We start from the raw sequence: 15,401 nt of genomic DNA, 5'->3' as shown, positions 1-15,401 counted from the left end.
CCTCTGAAGCAGGCAAGAGCTGCTGCCTGCACCTTAAGAGAAGAAAGCGACAGCCCTTTATCAAACCCTCTCTGCAGGAAATCTAACATCTGAGCGACGGACGCCCGAAAAGGAAGAATACCAAACTCCGCACACCAGGCCTCAAAAATTCTCCGTGCGAATATAGTTGAGAGAGGTGGAACGCCGCCGACACCGAAGCATGGTGGAAATCACTGTCGCTGAAAAACCCCGCTTAGCTAGACGGGCTCGTTCAAGAGCCAAGCCGTAAGACAAAATCGAGCCGGATCTGGATGCAGAATTGGCCCTTGCTCCACTAAAGTCTTGTGAAGTGGAAGCGGAAGGGGAGACGCCACCAACAGACGTTGTAGATCCGCGTACCACGGCCGTCGAGGCCAGTCTGGTGCCACCAGAACCACCGGTCCCCCGTGTTCCTCTATCCTCTGTAGGAGACGACCTATCAGCGGCCACGGAGGAAACGCGTAAAGAAGGCCCGAGGGCCAGTGCTGTAAGAGAGCGTCTACTCCTTCTGCCCTCGCATCCTTTCGGCGACTGAAGAATCGAGAGACCTTTGAGTTGAGACTGGTGGCAAAAAGATCCAGAACTGGAGTGCCCCAGCGGTCCACTATCAGCTGAAACGCCTGATCGCTGAGAGCCCATTCTCCCGGGTCGAGAGTGTGACGGCTGAGAAAATCGGCTTGAACGTTCTCCACTCCTGCTACATGCGATGCTGAGATGGCTGACAGGTGTACTTCCGCCCCGGCTAGCAGACTCTCCGCCTCCCGACACAAGAGGCGACACCTCGTTCCTCCCTGGCGGTTGATATACGCCACTGCCGAGGCATTGTCCGACAGGACTCGTACTGCCTTGCCTGACAGTAGAGAACTGAACTGCTGCAGCGCTAGCCTGATCGCCCTGGTCTCTAGAAAGTTGATGGACTGAACTGCTTCCAGCTGAGACCAGAGCCCCTGGGTCCATTTGCTTAGACAATGTGCTCCCCAGCCTCGCAGACTGGCATCCGTCGTTAACTGTATCCAACGAGGAGATTCCAAAGGCATTCCCACAGTGAGATTCTTCATCCTCAGCCACCAGAACAGAGAGCTGCGCTCCCTGTTGCGAAGAGGTAACCGCATCTGTATCGAATCCCTCTGAGAGGACCACCGGGACAGAAGGGACCACTGAAGAGGACGCATGTGCAGCCTGGCCCAAGGAACTACCTCTATTGTGGCTGCCATGGAACCGAGGACCTGAAGATAATCCCGCGCCGAAGGACGGTGCTGGCGAAGTAAGTCCTGAATCTGAGACCGGAGCTTTACAACCCTGCCCTGTGGCAGAAAGACACGGCCCCGAGCCGTATCGAAAACGACCCCTAGATACTCCAGAGACTGAGAAGGAATTAACCGACTCTTGGGTACATTTATTACCCAACCTAGCGACTGTAAGAACCGCATCACCTGGTCTGTGACTCGGCAACTCTCCTGATAAGACTTTGCTCTGATTAACCAGTCGTCCAGGTATGGATGAACGAGAATACCTTCCTTCCTGAGAGCCGCGGCCACCACGACCATGACCTTGGTAAAAATGTGCGGGGCCGTCGCAAGACCGAAAGGCAGGGCGCGAAACTGGTAATGCCGCCCCAGAATTGCAAAGCGCAAGAACCTGTGGTGGGCCGGCCGAATAGGGATATGCAAGTAGGCCTCTGTGAGATCCAAGGCTGTCAAGTATTCTCCCTGGCGCACCGCGACTATGACTGAGCGAAGAGTCTCCATACGAAAACTTGAGACCCTGAGCGCTCGATTGACCGCCTTGAGATCTAAGATAGGACGAAAAGAGTCTTCCTTCTTGGGAACTACAAAATAAATGGAATAGCGGCCTAGGCCGTACTCCGCAGGAGGAACTGGACATATAGCCTGCAGATCTAAAAGCCTTCGTAGAGTGTCCCGAACCGCCCTCGCCTTGAGAGGAGAGCGACAGGGAGACACCAGAAAGGCGTCTGAAATAGGCCTTGCGAACTCTAAGGCATAACCGTCTCGAATAATCTCCAGGACCCACTGATCCGAAGTGATGTGGGCCCACCTCTGATAGAACTGAGAGAGACGAGCTCCGACAGGAACCAGAGGAGAGGCCCTCGCACCTTCATTGGGAAGAACGACTCTGGGCTCGAAAACCTGGATTGGAAAACCCTGCTCCTCTGCGAGGACCCCGAAAGGACTGAGTCCTATTGCCAAAACGAGTCCTAGGAGGCTGATAACCGCGGCCAGCTGAAAATCTACGAAAGCCTCTCACTGAACTCCTACCAGAAAAAAACCCTCGGTTGGCTAGACGAGGCCTATCCTGCGGTAGACGAGGAACTTTGCCATCCCCTAAGGAATTAACCAGCTTATCTAATTCTTCTCCAAACAAGAAAGAACCTTTAAAGGGAAACTTGCTCAACTTTGACTTGGAGGCCGCATCCGCCGACCATCCCTTCAACCACAAAGACCGGCGAGCAGCGACCCCCAGAGCCAAGGACTTAGAAGATGCTCGCAGCAGATCATACAGAGCATCAGATAGAAAAGCTGCCCCCGTCTCAATACGAGCTACCTCCAAATCGATAGCTTGCAGATCATCCGATGTCCTATCCAAGACTCTCTCTGCCCATCTAAAGCAGGCTCTAGCCACTAAAGAGCCACAAATGGCAGCCTGTACTGCCAATGAAGAAACGTCAAAACCTGACTTAAGCAGAGAATCTAGCCTTCTATCCTGGACATCCCGCAGCGCCGTGCCTCCATCCACGGGCACTGTATTGCGCTTAGCCACCGCTGACACCACTGCATCCACCACCGGGACTTTAAGCATAGCTTTATCTGCTTCTGGAATCTGATAAAGACGAGACATAGATCTAGTCGGACGAAAAGCCGCATCTGGGATCTCCCATTGCGCTTTAATGACATCCCAGATGTCCTGATGCATGGGAAATGTTTTAGCTGCGGATCTAGACCCCTTGATCAAAAAATCTACCTTACGGGTCTGAGGAACTGGAGGAAGATCGTCAAAATTCAAAGTAGAGGAGACCATAGCAATAAGCTCCTGCAAATCATCTCTGTGAAAAACTCTAGCTACAGAAGGGTCATCCCCCTGGACAAAAGAAGCAGTCTCAGGATCAGAAGAAGCAAAATCAGGATCAAAGGAGGAATTGTCCATCAGATCCTCCTCCTCCTCTAAATAGGGCATCTCCTGATCCCAAAAAATCCCATGCAAATCAGCTTCCCTCGATTTCTTAGAGGGAGGAGGAGCAGGACTGGTAGTATCTCCTGCCCCCATCCCTGCATCACCTTTGTGCATCAAAAATGCCTGGTACATCTGAAGCACAAACTCAGGAGGAAAACCCCCTGCCTGAGCGGGCCCAGATTGTACCAGAGCTGAGGAATTCAAATCATCAACATTGGATACAGGTAAAATCGCAGGCTGCGACCGCGAAGACGGCTCCGTAGCCGGATTCAAAATGGCCGCCGTTCGCGCCAAATCCGAGGGAACGGCGTCCTGACGCGTGCCCGAATCCTCCGGTACCACAGAAATAGACCGCGACGGCGAGGAGCTCGGCCCCGGCAAGGAACAATATTTACAAGAACCGGCGGATGAAACCCCCCGCCGCTGACAGACAGCGCAGCGCTTCAATTTCTCCGACATCGCGGAGACGCGCGTGCACGCGCCGGAACGGTTCGCGCCAAAAACAAATAACAAAATTTAGCGATTAGCCAACTACACACCCACGAAAAGAGATCTTAAAAGACTCCTGAAGAGCAACTAAAATTCCCCGAGTCTTTCTTTCCGTTCCTGTCTCTTTTTTTTTTTTTTTTTTTTTTTTTTTTACTGCTGCAGATACTGAAACAGATACCACAGAAAACAGACACCAGAGCTGTGTGCTCGTTAAGTCTATGGGGAAGCTCTCTTTTTTTTTTTTTTTTTTTAACTTTAAACTGGTTGCCTCTCCCAAAGGCAGCAGCCCCTTTGCTTGCCAAAAGGGGGCCCTTCCCTGAAAACTGTGATCTTTAGCAGGGAGAAGGGGAGGAAAGAAAGGGGGAGGGACCCGGGACACCCGAGTATAACACCCCTGAGGCAAAAGATAAATGCTAACAAGCCTCCCAAGAATTCCTCTGGCACAGAGTAAAACAAACACCAAATTTCAGAACAGACAAAGATAAAAAGTTTTGAGGATAACTAAGAGAGACTAAAGGGCTCACTTCCTACCTGCTGGGAGACTGAGAAAATACTGAGGCTAGGGTCACATGACCAGGGCTCCTATTGGCTCACTAGAGTCAGAGTTTTTTTCTCAGTCTCCCAACCTGCTGGAAGGCGTGCACAACCCATCAGTCCAATCCTGGGCCGGTCCGGAGGGATGCTAAGGAAATGCAGGTTATTTATGATGATGACTGTGTTGATTTCAGTACTGTGCATCATTGAAGGGCTGATTTGTGTGATCAAAAATGAAGTGGATGACCTATGACGGCAACAGACAAGTCTCACAGGAGAAAGTTTATGTTTACTCCACACTTGATATACCACCTTTAAATTGAGTCAAAATGGTTTTGAAGAACTCAAAGGACAATTGGAGGATCGCTCAAAGCATTACATTACAACCCTGAAAACTGTGAAAGAATAATTAAGAGTTCAGATGCACAAGAAGGAAATATTGCTGCAACATGACAAAGCTAGGCCTCATACAGCATAACAAATCACAAAGGAAATTGCAAAGATGGGTCTCAGTCTTATATCAGCCATATAGCCCAGACTTTGTGCCACACAATTTCCATCTTTTTTCCAAATTGTAGAATACCTTCAAGGGCATGTTTGACATAGAAGAGGCAGAAAGGACTAAGCAACTGGTTGAAAAGACAAGATGTGCAGTTCTTTCATAATGGCTTTCAAAAACTTGTCCATCGTTGGCGGAAATGTGTGGCAACTATGTAGAAAGGTAAATAGATGTTCTAAAAAGGCGGAAATGTGTGGCAACTATGTAGAAAGGTAAATAGATGTTCTAAAAAGGCAAGTTTTCAAATTTTGACACTTCGGCAGGGGGGACAACTTCTTCACACCGATGCGGAAATTAGTGAAGTATTTAAAACTTTTTTCCAACAATTATATGATACAGAGGATGAGGGAGGCCTAGCAAGTGAATTGTATTTGGGTAATATTGCAACACCTACTATAACACAATTAGACAACAAAAGATTGAATGGGCCTGTTACCACGGATGAGGTTAGTTGGGCTATTGCTAAGAGTAAGGTGGGGAAGGCGCCGGGTCCTGATGGACTTAAGGCAGAGTTTTATAAAATGATGGGAGACCCTATAGTGCCAGCGCTGACTAAAGCATTTAATTCCTGGGTAACACTGGGTCGCTTACCGAGCCATCTTAACCTAGCTCAAATAATAGTATTGCCGAAACCACAGAGAGACCCTACCCTAGTGACATCATATAGACCTATATCACTTCTAAATCAAGAGGTAAAAATATTGGCAAAAATACTTGCCAATAGATTGAGTGGGGTGCTCCCAGATATAGTGCATGAAGCACAAGTAGGGTTCGTGCAGGGAAGATCGGTGACAAGGAATTTAAGGCGTATTTTAGCTTCCCTGGAACGATTAGAGCAGACAAGGCCTCAATTATGATAAGTTTTGACGCGGAAAAGGCGTTTGACCGCGTGGAGTGGCCTTTTTTGTTCTCTGTCCTACATACCTACGGATTTCAGGGATGGTTTATACAGGCGATCAAGACACTATACTTTACCCCACGGGCTAGAGTGATGGTGAATGGGGTAAACTCTGGAGATTTTGAGATACGGAGAGGGACCAGGCAAGGGTGCCCTTTGTCTCCCTTGCTCTTTGCCCTGTATCTGGACCCCTTGATCCGAGATATGTGCTCGTGTCGGGCGGTTCGTGGGGTGCGGTTTGGGACTCAGGAGTTTAAGGTTGCGGCGTTCGCTGATGACCTTCTGGTATTACTCACGGAACCACAGGAGTCCCTGGCAGCTCTCTTGGAACTTTTTCAAGAATTTGGGACCTATTCGGGGTTCAAATTAAATTTTGAAAAATCAGAGGCACTAGCGATACCGGAAACCACGAAGCGATTATGGCCGGACCAGTTCCCGCTGCGATGGGAGATGGATTCGTTTAGGTATCTGGGGGTCTTACTTACCACACAGACAAAGAATCTTTATAGTTTAAATGTTAAGAGACTGATGGACAAAACAGAGCAGCAATTGGAAATATGGCGCCCACTGACATTGTCCCTATCGGGGAGAATATGTCTCATTAGAATGGTAATCCTACCCCGGTGGTTATATATGTTACAAATCTTACCATTGACTTTGTTAAAAAAGGACTTAAGACTTTTCTATCGCTTAATTTCGAAATTTTGCTGGGCACACAAAAAGGCCAGAATACGTTTAAACGCGCCTATGGGGAGGGTGGCAACAAGGAGGGCTAGGGTTACCTAATATGCAATATTATAACATAGCATGTCTCTTGCGCCATGTTAGGGACTGGGTACTTTCCACTGATTATCATACACCCATTGACATGGAGGGAGATCTCTTTAAACCTTATATATTGATATCTTTATTGCATACAAACAGACCAACATTACCAAGGGCTATTCGGCAGTCAATGCTTTTAGGCCCACTGCAGACCGCATGGAAGTTCTTGGGGAAGTGTTTAGGGGGAGACGTACACACAACAGAGCTTCTAACCATTGTGGGGAACCCAGGATTTCTACCCGGAATAGCGAATCAGGCTTTTGTGAGGTGGGCACAGGCAGGTATTAGGAATATAGGACAAGTGGTTAATTCAGAGGGTCAGATTAAAAATTTAGGGCAAATACTCCAACAGGGGGAATTAGCATGGGGCGATAAATATGCACACTGTCAGTTGAAACATTATATCAGGACCTTAGATACTGAAGCACTAAAAAATGGCCTGGGTAAGAAGATTCAGGAGCTGTTTATAGAGATCTCAGATGAAGCCCCATCCGTTTCCGTCATTCAGGGGAAGATATGGTTGTTGAGACCTGGGGCAGAGTTAGCCCAGCTTAGGCAAAGATGGGAAGCAGATGTGGGGACGAGTCTTGCCAATTGGGACATCGTAGCTCATATAAAGGGAATACCTAAACTGATCAGCGGGGCGCTTTATCGAGAATGTGCTTTCCGGGTTTTACACAGGGCCTACTTCACGCAAGTACAACTATTTAGAGCGGGAGGCATACATACGCCCATTTGTTTGAAATGTAATAGTAATGAAAATACCTACTATCATGCATTTTGGGAATGTATAAGAATACAACAGTTCTGGAGAAAAGTGGAGAACTTTGTGTCCCTTGTGGTGTCCGGGCGGGTCCAAAGAACAGCTATACAATTGGTCTTGGATTGCCCGGACTCCTTTAGGGGAATGAAAGCAGATGAAAAACTACTTTGCCGCAAACTGTATTTACTTGCAAGGAAATGTATTTTGCAGTCATGGACTACACCTGATTCTCCTGAGTATTGGCATTGGAGAAATCAAATACATCAACTGATGATGTGGGAGATGAAAGAAGCCAAAGGCTCCTACAAAAGGAAAAATCGATTTTTAAAGATTTGGGGACCCTTTATAAATACTCTTACACATCGTGGTAGAAGTCTTGTACTTAACAAGTTATGATGGGCCAGAATGACACCTTATGATAGGAATTTGCAATAAACACAGTGTAACCTATGAGGGAGGGGAGGGAGGGGGGAAAGATAGGGGGGGAAGGTGGAAGGACGATAGGGTTATAAGGGGGGGATAGGGAGGAGGAGAAAATTACAAACTTGAAGATGAAGTAATGTATAATAAGGTATTAAAGAGTTGTAACAGGATACAGTATTTCTGAATATCAGGTACATCCTATTGTGGAGTGTAAGTTCAATTTGTCTTCAATAAAAATTGTTGAAACATAAAGGCAAGTTTCAAGCATTTTCATGTTTTATTCAGTATAGTGTCTTCATTTAAATAAAAGTTATGGAGGTAGATATATACTTTTCATTTAACCTTCATATACAGATGCTTGATCCTTTATGTCTTTCTACTTTCTTAGCCACTAGACCACCTTTCCTCCATCTGTGTCCCTTTTAACTGTCTCCAATTTCAGAACTAAATAACTAATTCTCTTTTAAATAAACTTGAGTCCTAGGCCTGCTAGAAGAAGCCTTTTTCTTATATATTTAGTATTGTTCTTATTTCTTATTCTTCCCGTGTGGATTTGGACAATTCAAACTAATTTATATTTTTTTAGTTTAAGAATGTTTCTTTTTTCTTTGCTGTACATGTATAATTGCTGCTGATATTGTTTTTCTGTACAAGTGTTATACTTGGTTTAATTGTTAAAATGCACAAACAAAACCCAGTGGTAAAAATGTTGACAGATGTAACTTGATTCACTTGTATCTGCGTAGGCCATGGCTATGCAAAAACAATGCTTTAGACCACCCACAGGTGTCAGCAGAGCTCTCTACAAAGCTCTACGGTTTCATAAACACATACTTTTGATGACATCCCCCACCTGCGAGAACTGTTACCCTACTTGTCCACATACGTAGGTCTTCTGAGAAATGTATTCATTTCAGCCTAGCTTTGATAAGCATATTTACCTCCTCTTCTGGTTTTACTCTCATTTTCCCATCTCTAACAGGAAAGCCGCTGCCAAACTCCTTAGAAGCAATATCTGCCCCATATTCAACAGTGACATCCTCTTCAATTGTGCTAACAAGACGCCAAAATTCTTTCTCAACCAGTTCTGTAGGAACCATCTAGGAGAAGAAAAGTACTAATTAACAATAAGCTCAGTTTCACAAGTTGTTTGCATCTTCACTCAAATACCATAATGACTCAAAATAACTCCAAAACAGAATTCCATTACAAGAACTCTTCTGATACAACGATTTCCTTAAACCACACTTAATTTAAATATATTTCAAAAATAAGGGTGATGAAAGTGAGTTTCACAAAACAACAGTGACATCCAACGTCACACTGAAGTGCTTCCATGTCTTTTAAGGGGTAATTTTACAAATGCCTTCCTACACATAAAGCCAGTTTTGTGTGAAACGTTAAGTTGCTTACCCTAATAGAGATTCTCCATAAACAGCAGGGGAATGCGGCCACACAATATGGTGCCATCTTACAGCTCCTGTGTGCAGAAACTCCCCCATACTATGGCCCTCATGATCAAAAGCAAACGCCGACGCTAGAGGCTGTTAACGCCATACTAGCGCCGGCGTTTGCTGCCGCCCCATGATCAGAGCCCTCGAGTGCGTGAAACAGCGCACTCGAGGGCTCTTAGCGCAAGTAGCATGCTAATGCATGCTAATCAGCGCTTAACGCATTCATCCCCAATGATCAGCGACTAGCGCGCCAAATATTGGGTCGCTGACCGCGGCAAACCCTATGCCAGCTCCGAGCTGGCGTTAGGGTTTGCAGATCATTGGGGAGAAATGGTGAGCCTTGTCCAGCATGCATTTGCATGCTGGCAGGCCCCCATTCCCCCCAACGACGCAAACCACCTCCCCCCCCTCCAGCGACAGGGGACTGGAGGTCCGGCAGACCTCCAGTCCCTCCCGACGATCCCACCCCCCCAGGTTCGGGGGGGCTGGAGATCTGGTGGGTCTCCAGCCCCCCCCAAACCCCCCAAAAATGGTCCCTGCCTGGTGGTCAGGTGGTCCAGTGGCCATGGTTGCCGCCGCCCCCCGCGACAGGGGGGCTGGCGGTCCGCTGGACCTCCGCCCTCCCCCAACCCAACCCCCAGCATTGGCAAAGGTCCGCTCTGCCATCCGATCCGACGCTCACCCTCCCTCTCTGCCTGCCCCCCTACCTTGGTTGGAGGAGGGACACAGCCTGCCTCCCTCTTCTTCCTTCGACGCTGCAAAATGGCGGCGCCCAGCCCTGCCCAGTGCATCCTGGGATGCGCTGGGCGGGACTACACACCATATAAGGCAGTTTCTGAAACCCAGCTGGAGGTTGATCATTTAGCTATTTGGTTACCCACATGACCAGGGTGTTTAGGTTCAAGGAAAGACCAATAATTGAGAATATTTCCATATGGCCTCTGCAAATGGTAGAGAGAACCAAAGGGGCAATGGAATGTGAGGTGAAACTCCACTATCACTTGGGGAAGAAATCTGGAAGCAAACTGTTGGGGAAAACTAGGCATAGGGAGTTACAGTGAATCAGAGCTTAGAGTTGTTATGTGGTGAGCTATTTGAATGGTGCCTGGCCCAATTGTTTGAAAGGGACTTCCAGGAACTGAGAGATGATGTTTAGGTCCCACAAAAGGGGGTGGGGTCATCATTTATTAGAAGTGTTATGTTGCAATAAGCCCTGCTTGAACCAGGACACCACTGGGTGGACAGATAGGAGGTAATTCTGCTTATATGTAGATGCCCAAAGGGCATTTAGGTGCAAGCATTTATGCCAGACAGAGCTGATGTATTCGTGCTTAAGTGTCTGTGATACATGCATACATGTAGGAGCCCAGGTTGAAGAAAAGGTTAAATGTAAACATGATCTGCTGCACCCACAAAAGCCCTACTTACCTCCAACAAGAGGTGCACTTAAAACTAGATCATGTAGGACATAAGAGTAAGAGTAGCTCTACTGAGGATCCTGCTTCCAAAAGTGGCCAGTCCAGGTTACAAGTATCTAGCAGGGTCCCGAAAAGTAGCGAGACTCCATTAATTTCAAGGATAAGCAGTGGCTTTCCACAGGTCCACCTTAACAGTTTATGGGCTTTTCCTCCAGGAATTTGTCAAGTACCCCACGCTGCTCTGACCCAAGGAAGAAACGCAGCTCACAAATGAAGAATGTCAAGGCTTATGTGGCTGTCTCTTCTGCCACTGGGCTGTGCTTCCTGCTAAAACAAAAAAAGGGGTGGGGAAAATAGGCTCTATTCAAACAATGGGGCAGACGTATAAATTAATTAAAACAATGATTTTTATTGTGAATAGGTGACAACACAGCCGTGTTTCGGCGCCGTAGCACCTTCCTCAGGAGTCTATAAAAACAAATATAATGACAGAAATAATACATAAATACTGCATACAAAATAAATATATCAGTGTACGTATAAACTAAATGATGTTCATTTAGTTTATACGTACACTGATATATTTATTTTGTATGCAGTATTTATGTATTATTTCTGTCATTATATTTGTCTTTATAGACTACTGAGGAAGGCGCTACGGCGCCAAAACACGGCTGTGTTGAGTCACTTATTCACAATAAAAATCATTGTTTTAATTAATTTATACGTCTGCCCCATTGTTTGAATAGAGCCTATTTTCCCCACCCCTTTTTTTGTTTTCGCTTTTTTGTCCCGTGGGGATCAAGTGCACCTCCACACTCCGTGTGGTTTTTCTCTGTGCTTCCTGCTGCCACCATCCCCTCAGTGCTTCTGCCCTGCCTGTACCAGCCCCATGACACCTCTTAAGTCCAGACAACATACCAGGGTGTCATAATATCCCAGCTGAGAACCGCTGCTCTAGAGTATTGAATCATGCACATGTGGGGCCATCAACTCTCTGTAAAGCTTCAAAATCAGGAATAGAAGATGATGGGTTTGTGAGGACCAATATCCTACTGCCCTTGAACATTTGTTAGAGGTATGGAACGTTGTTGTTTTCTTTGAAGACAAGCAGCATATATACAAGCCTCATGCATGAGAATACCTGGCTACAGATTGCTTTTTAAATTAAGGCAACATGGAAATAAACATGGACCCCAGGTGGGATGGAGTCTGATCCTATATCTCAAGATTCCACAGGAAAAACTGACCAAACTTACTCATGCTAGGAATCTTTCTATTGACATTAATGTGATGTGAATGTGTGGATGGAGTCCATGTTGCAGTCTTTCAACTCTTCTATGGATACTGACCTCAGCTGGGCTAACATTGCCATGGTTATGAAATTATGAACCTTGACATATCTTTCCAGAATCAAGCTTATCTAAGCATACGAGAAAGATGTAATTTGCTATCCAATTAGTTTACTTTGGACTACTATAATCCCAGGCTTATTTGGGGTCAATATATGTATGTGAGATACATATCTATGCGAGGTATAGTTCAGGGGCATGGGGAAGAAGGTTTGGGTATTTGGGGGAGTGGGATCAGTTTGTGGATAGCTACGGTGACAGGGTATTTTGAGGAGAGAAGGGCACTTTAGAGGTGGTGTGGTAGTTCAGGTGGTGTATATAGAGGTTGAGACAGTTCTGGGAGGGTTATTTTAAGATGAGGCAGTTTGGGGGTAGGCAAGAGTTGAGAAGCAGTTTTGAAAGCAGAAATTCCGGAGTTTGTGTTTCACTGCTTCTCCCATAGAAATGTAATGGACCTTTCTTACAGTAGGAGGGGAGGAAAGGGTGAGAGCTGAGTGCTTATTTCTCTGAAACCCCTGATCCAGTCTGATCCATTTTCAAATTGAATGTGTTTTCACTGTTCCCCCCTCCCAATGCCAAAGTTCCACCCATTCCATTTAATTTTCAGAGTTGTTTTGCCCCCATACAGACATTTCCAAATCCCTACTTCCATTTGGTTGATAAGACCACCTTCCAGGTCAGGTACTTCAAGATGAATTACATTCAGGTACACTAGGTATTTTCCAAGAGGCTTGATTCAATCGAAGCAAGCCCCACACAAAGCAAATTAAAGGCTGTAGAACGATGTCTACCTTTCACATGGTGATATAGATCAAGTCCTGGCAGTTAAACTTTAAGAGCTTATTTTCAAGCCTGACTTTTGATAGATGTAGAAGGTATTCCAGCAGTTATTCTGTGGGACACAAAAAGAGGTCTAGGACCTTTCCATCACAAATAGCAAACATTTAAAAAAATAAAATAAAATAAAAAAACGACCCACACACACCACCTTCAAGTTGGGTCTGAAATTCAGAAGGATTTGAGAGATTCTCAGGTAGATTCTGGGAACTAGGTTTTCTCCAAGAACAAGCAGGATGGTAAGTCTTCACATCACGAGACTCCCAATTTATAGAATGCCTGGAATTTAAAAAAAAAAAAAAAAAAGGGTGGAGTGGGGAAGAGGGCAACAAGGTACTGCAACTGGCAGACCAACAGCTTTGGTGGAAACTAATCTTGTTTGTATTTTATTGTTTCTAAGATGAAAGCATGGAACAGAAAAGAAACAGGCCTATGGAGGACGGAGTTGGTTTCTAATCCCCAAATAGATTCTGAAGGACTGACCAGCCAAACCAAATGTCATATCGCAAGTCCTTTTCCAAACTATAGTGAGCTGTCAATAGATATCCATGTCCCAGCCTTGCAAATTTCCTCCAATGGAGGCTGATCTTGAGTGAGCTACAAATGTAGCAATAGCTCCGACCTTATGAGCTGTGATACGACGTTCAAAAGACAAGTCTGCCTGGGCATAAGCAAAGGAAATGCAGTCTGTAAGCCAGTGTGCAATTGTTGGCAGGTCAAAAGAAAGAAAACAAGGGCTTTAATCTCTTCTAAGGTCTCTCGTGCAATCCAACATGTACAGTGTGGTTTCACCTTTGTAGGTCTGAGGCCTGGGAAAAAATATTGGTAGATGATAGACTGATTAAAGTGAAAATCAGATACCACTTTTAGAACTTAGGATTAGTGTGAAGAACCATCTTGAGGTTAAAGAACTTAGTATACGGAATATCATTACTACAGCTCTGTGCACTGGAATTACCACCACAATAAATAAGACCTTCCAGGTCAGGTCAGGTCCTTCAGTTCACAAACATCAAGCAGCTCAAAGAGAGCTTTCATCATTTGGGTTAATACCACAGTGAGGTCCTTTAAAGCTGCAGGTGACTTGATAGAGGCTTCAATGGAAGCAAGCCTCACATAAATTGAGCTATAAGCTGTACAGAGATGAATTTTCCTTCTACATGTTGGTGATAAGCACCAGTTGCCCAAGGTATACCCTGATGGAGGTGGTTTTTAAACCTAAGACAAGCGGAGAAGATATTCATGCAGTTATTGTATGGAGAAGGAGTCTGGGTCCCTTCTATCATACCAGACAGCAAATCTCTTTCAACTAAAACCATAAAACCTCCCAGTGGAATCTCTCATGAAAGCCAGTAATTCTTGTGAAACACTGTCAGGCAAATTCAATGAAGTTATAGTTACCCTTCCAACATCCTGCATCTTGTCAGGGCAAGAGACTCAATGTTGGGGTGCAACAGTTCTCCATGCCAATGTGGAGTGATGGTTCCCCGGTACTACCTTGAGTTTCAGAAGAGTTGTCCGTACGAGGGGTATTGGAGGATAGTCACATAGAAGACCCTCTCTCCCTAGTCAAAAAGAGGAAGTGTCCAAGATTAGTTTGCAATGTGTTTTTATCCTGGAACACAATTGAGGTACTTTCTCAATCTGAGGAATGGTGAAATGAGACATTGTGAGATAATTTTTCAGGATTGGGGCACTCTAAGCCACCTCTTCATCCGGGCTTTAGAACTCCAAATTGTAACCTTCTTTAAGAATATCCAGAACACACTGGTCTGACGTGATTTTGAACCACTTCTCTCAAAACTTCTGAAGATGTCCTCTCACTGGAGGAAGAAAAGAGTGGATCAGCCTCGCACCATTGCGAAGCTCGGGAGGCGTTGGGTGCTCAAGCTGACTGACAGTACTTCATGTCTGCACAAAACAAAGGACCGGTGTGCCTGAAAGCAGGATTTATGACCATATTGCTCACGACCAGATTGGTACTGTCTGCTATCTCAAAATTCAGAGCCCCCCTGAAGACAGGCTTTCAGTTTATCCTCTGCCAACCACTGTGGCTTAGTTTCCCCTCAGTTCTCTCACCAAGTTACTAAGATCTTCTCCAAATAGCCACTTGCCCTGAAAAGGCAGTTTAACTAGACTCGACTTTGATACTGCATTCGCTGGTTCAATGCCACAGCCAGGGTTGATGTGTCATGACAGCCAAAGACATACTGCAGGCCATAACCCATAACACACATCTGTCAAACAGGCCAACCCGCTTCCAGCTGGGTGTTATAGCATCCATCTTGTTTTGCGAACTGCTGCTGCCACTTCAGGCATGCTCTTTCCACAAATGAGCTGCACACTGTTGCTTGAAAGCTCAAAGAGGCCAATTCTAAAGCTTGTTTCAGCAAAGCCTTCAAGCTTCCTATCCTGTAGGTCTTTTAAGGTAATGGTGGTCTTTTTAGTCACCGCTGTAATAAGGGAATCCACCCTGGGAAGCTGAAATTTATCTTTCTTTTCCATAACCGACAGAGGCAAGTCATGACACCACATCTGGTGAGGCCCATTCTGCTGTAATCAGGTCCTGAGCATCTAGATGTATCGGAAAAGCCTTAGAAGAACCTCTAAGCCCCCTAATGATTGACGAAGATGGAACTCTC

At 45.8% G+C, this 15,401-nt stretch overlaps 1 protein-coding gene across 1 annotated transcript in view; it reads right to left on the bottom strand.

The window, feature by feature from the left end:
- KDM5B (lysine demethylase 5B) overlaps window positions 1–15,401 on the bottom strand; it is a 246,733-nt gene that overhangs the window by 123,520 nt on the left and 107,812 nt on the right. Inside the window, 1 exon segment of the mRNA XM_030221829.1 lies at window positions 8,640–8,798. Coding sequence (XP_030077689.1) covers window positions 8,640–8,798 — 159 coding nt within the window.

The sequence above is a fragment of the Microcaecilia unicolor genome, chromosome 12, assembly GCF_901765095.1.
Source record: "Microcaecilia unicolor chromosome 12, aMicUni1.1, whole genome shotgun sequence".
In the NCBI taxonomy this organism is placed as follows: Eukaryota; Metazoa; Chordata; class Amphibia; order Gymnophiona; family Siphonopidae; genus Microcaecilia; species Microcaecilia unicolor.
Note: the sequence above shows the minus strand (reverse complement) of the source record. Positions and strands in the feature narration are given on the sequence as shown.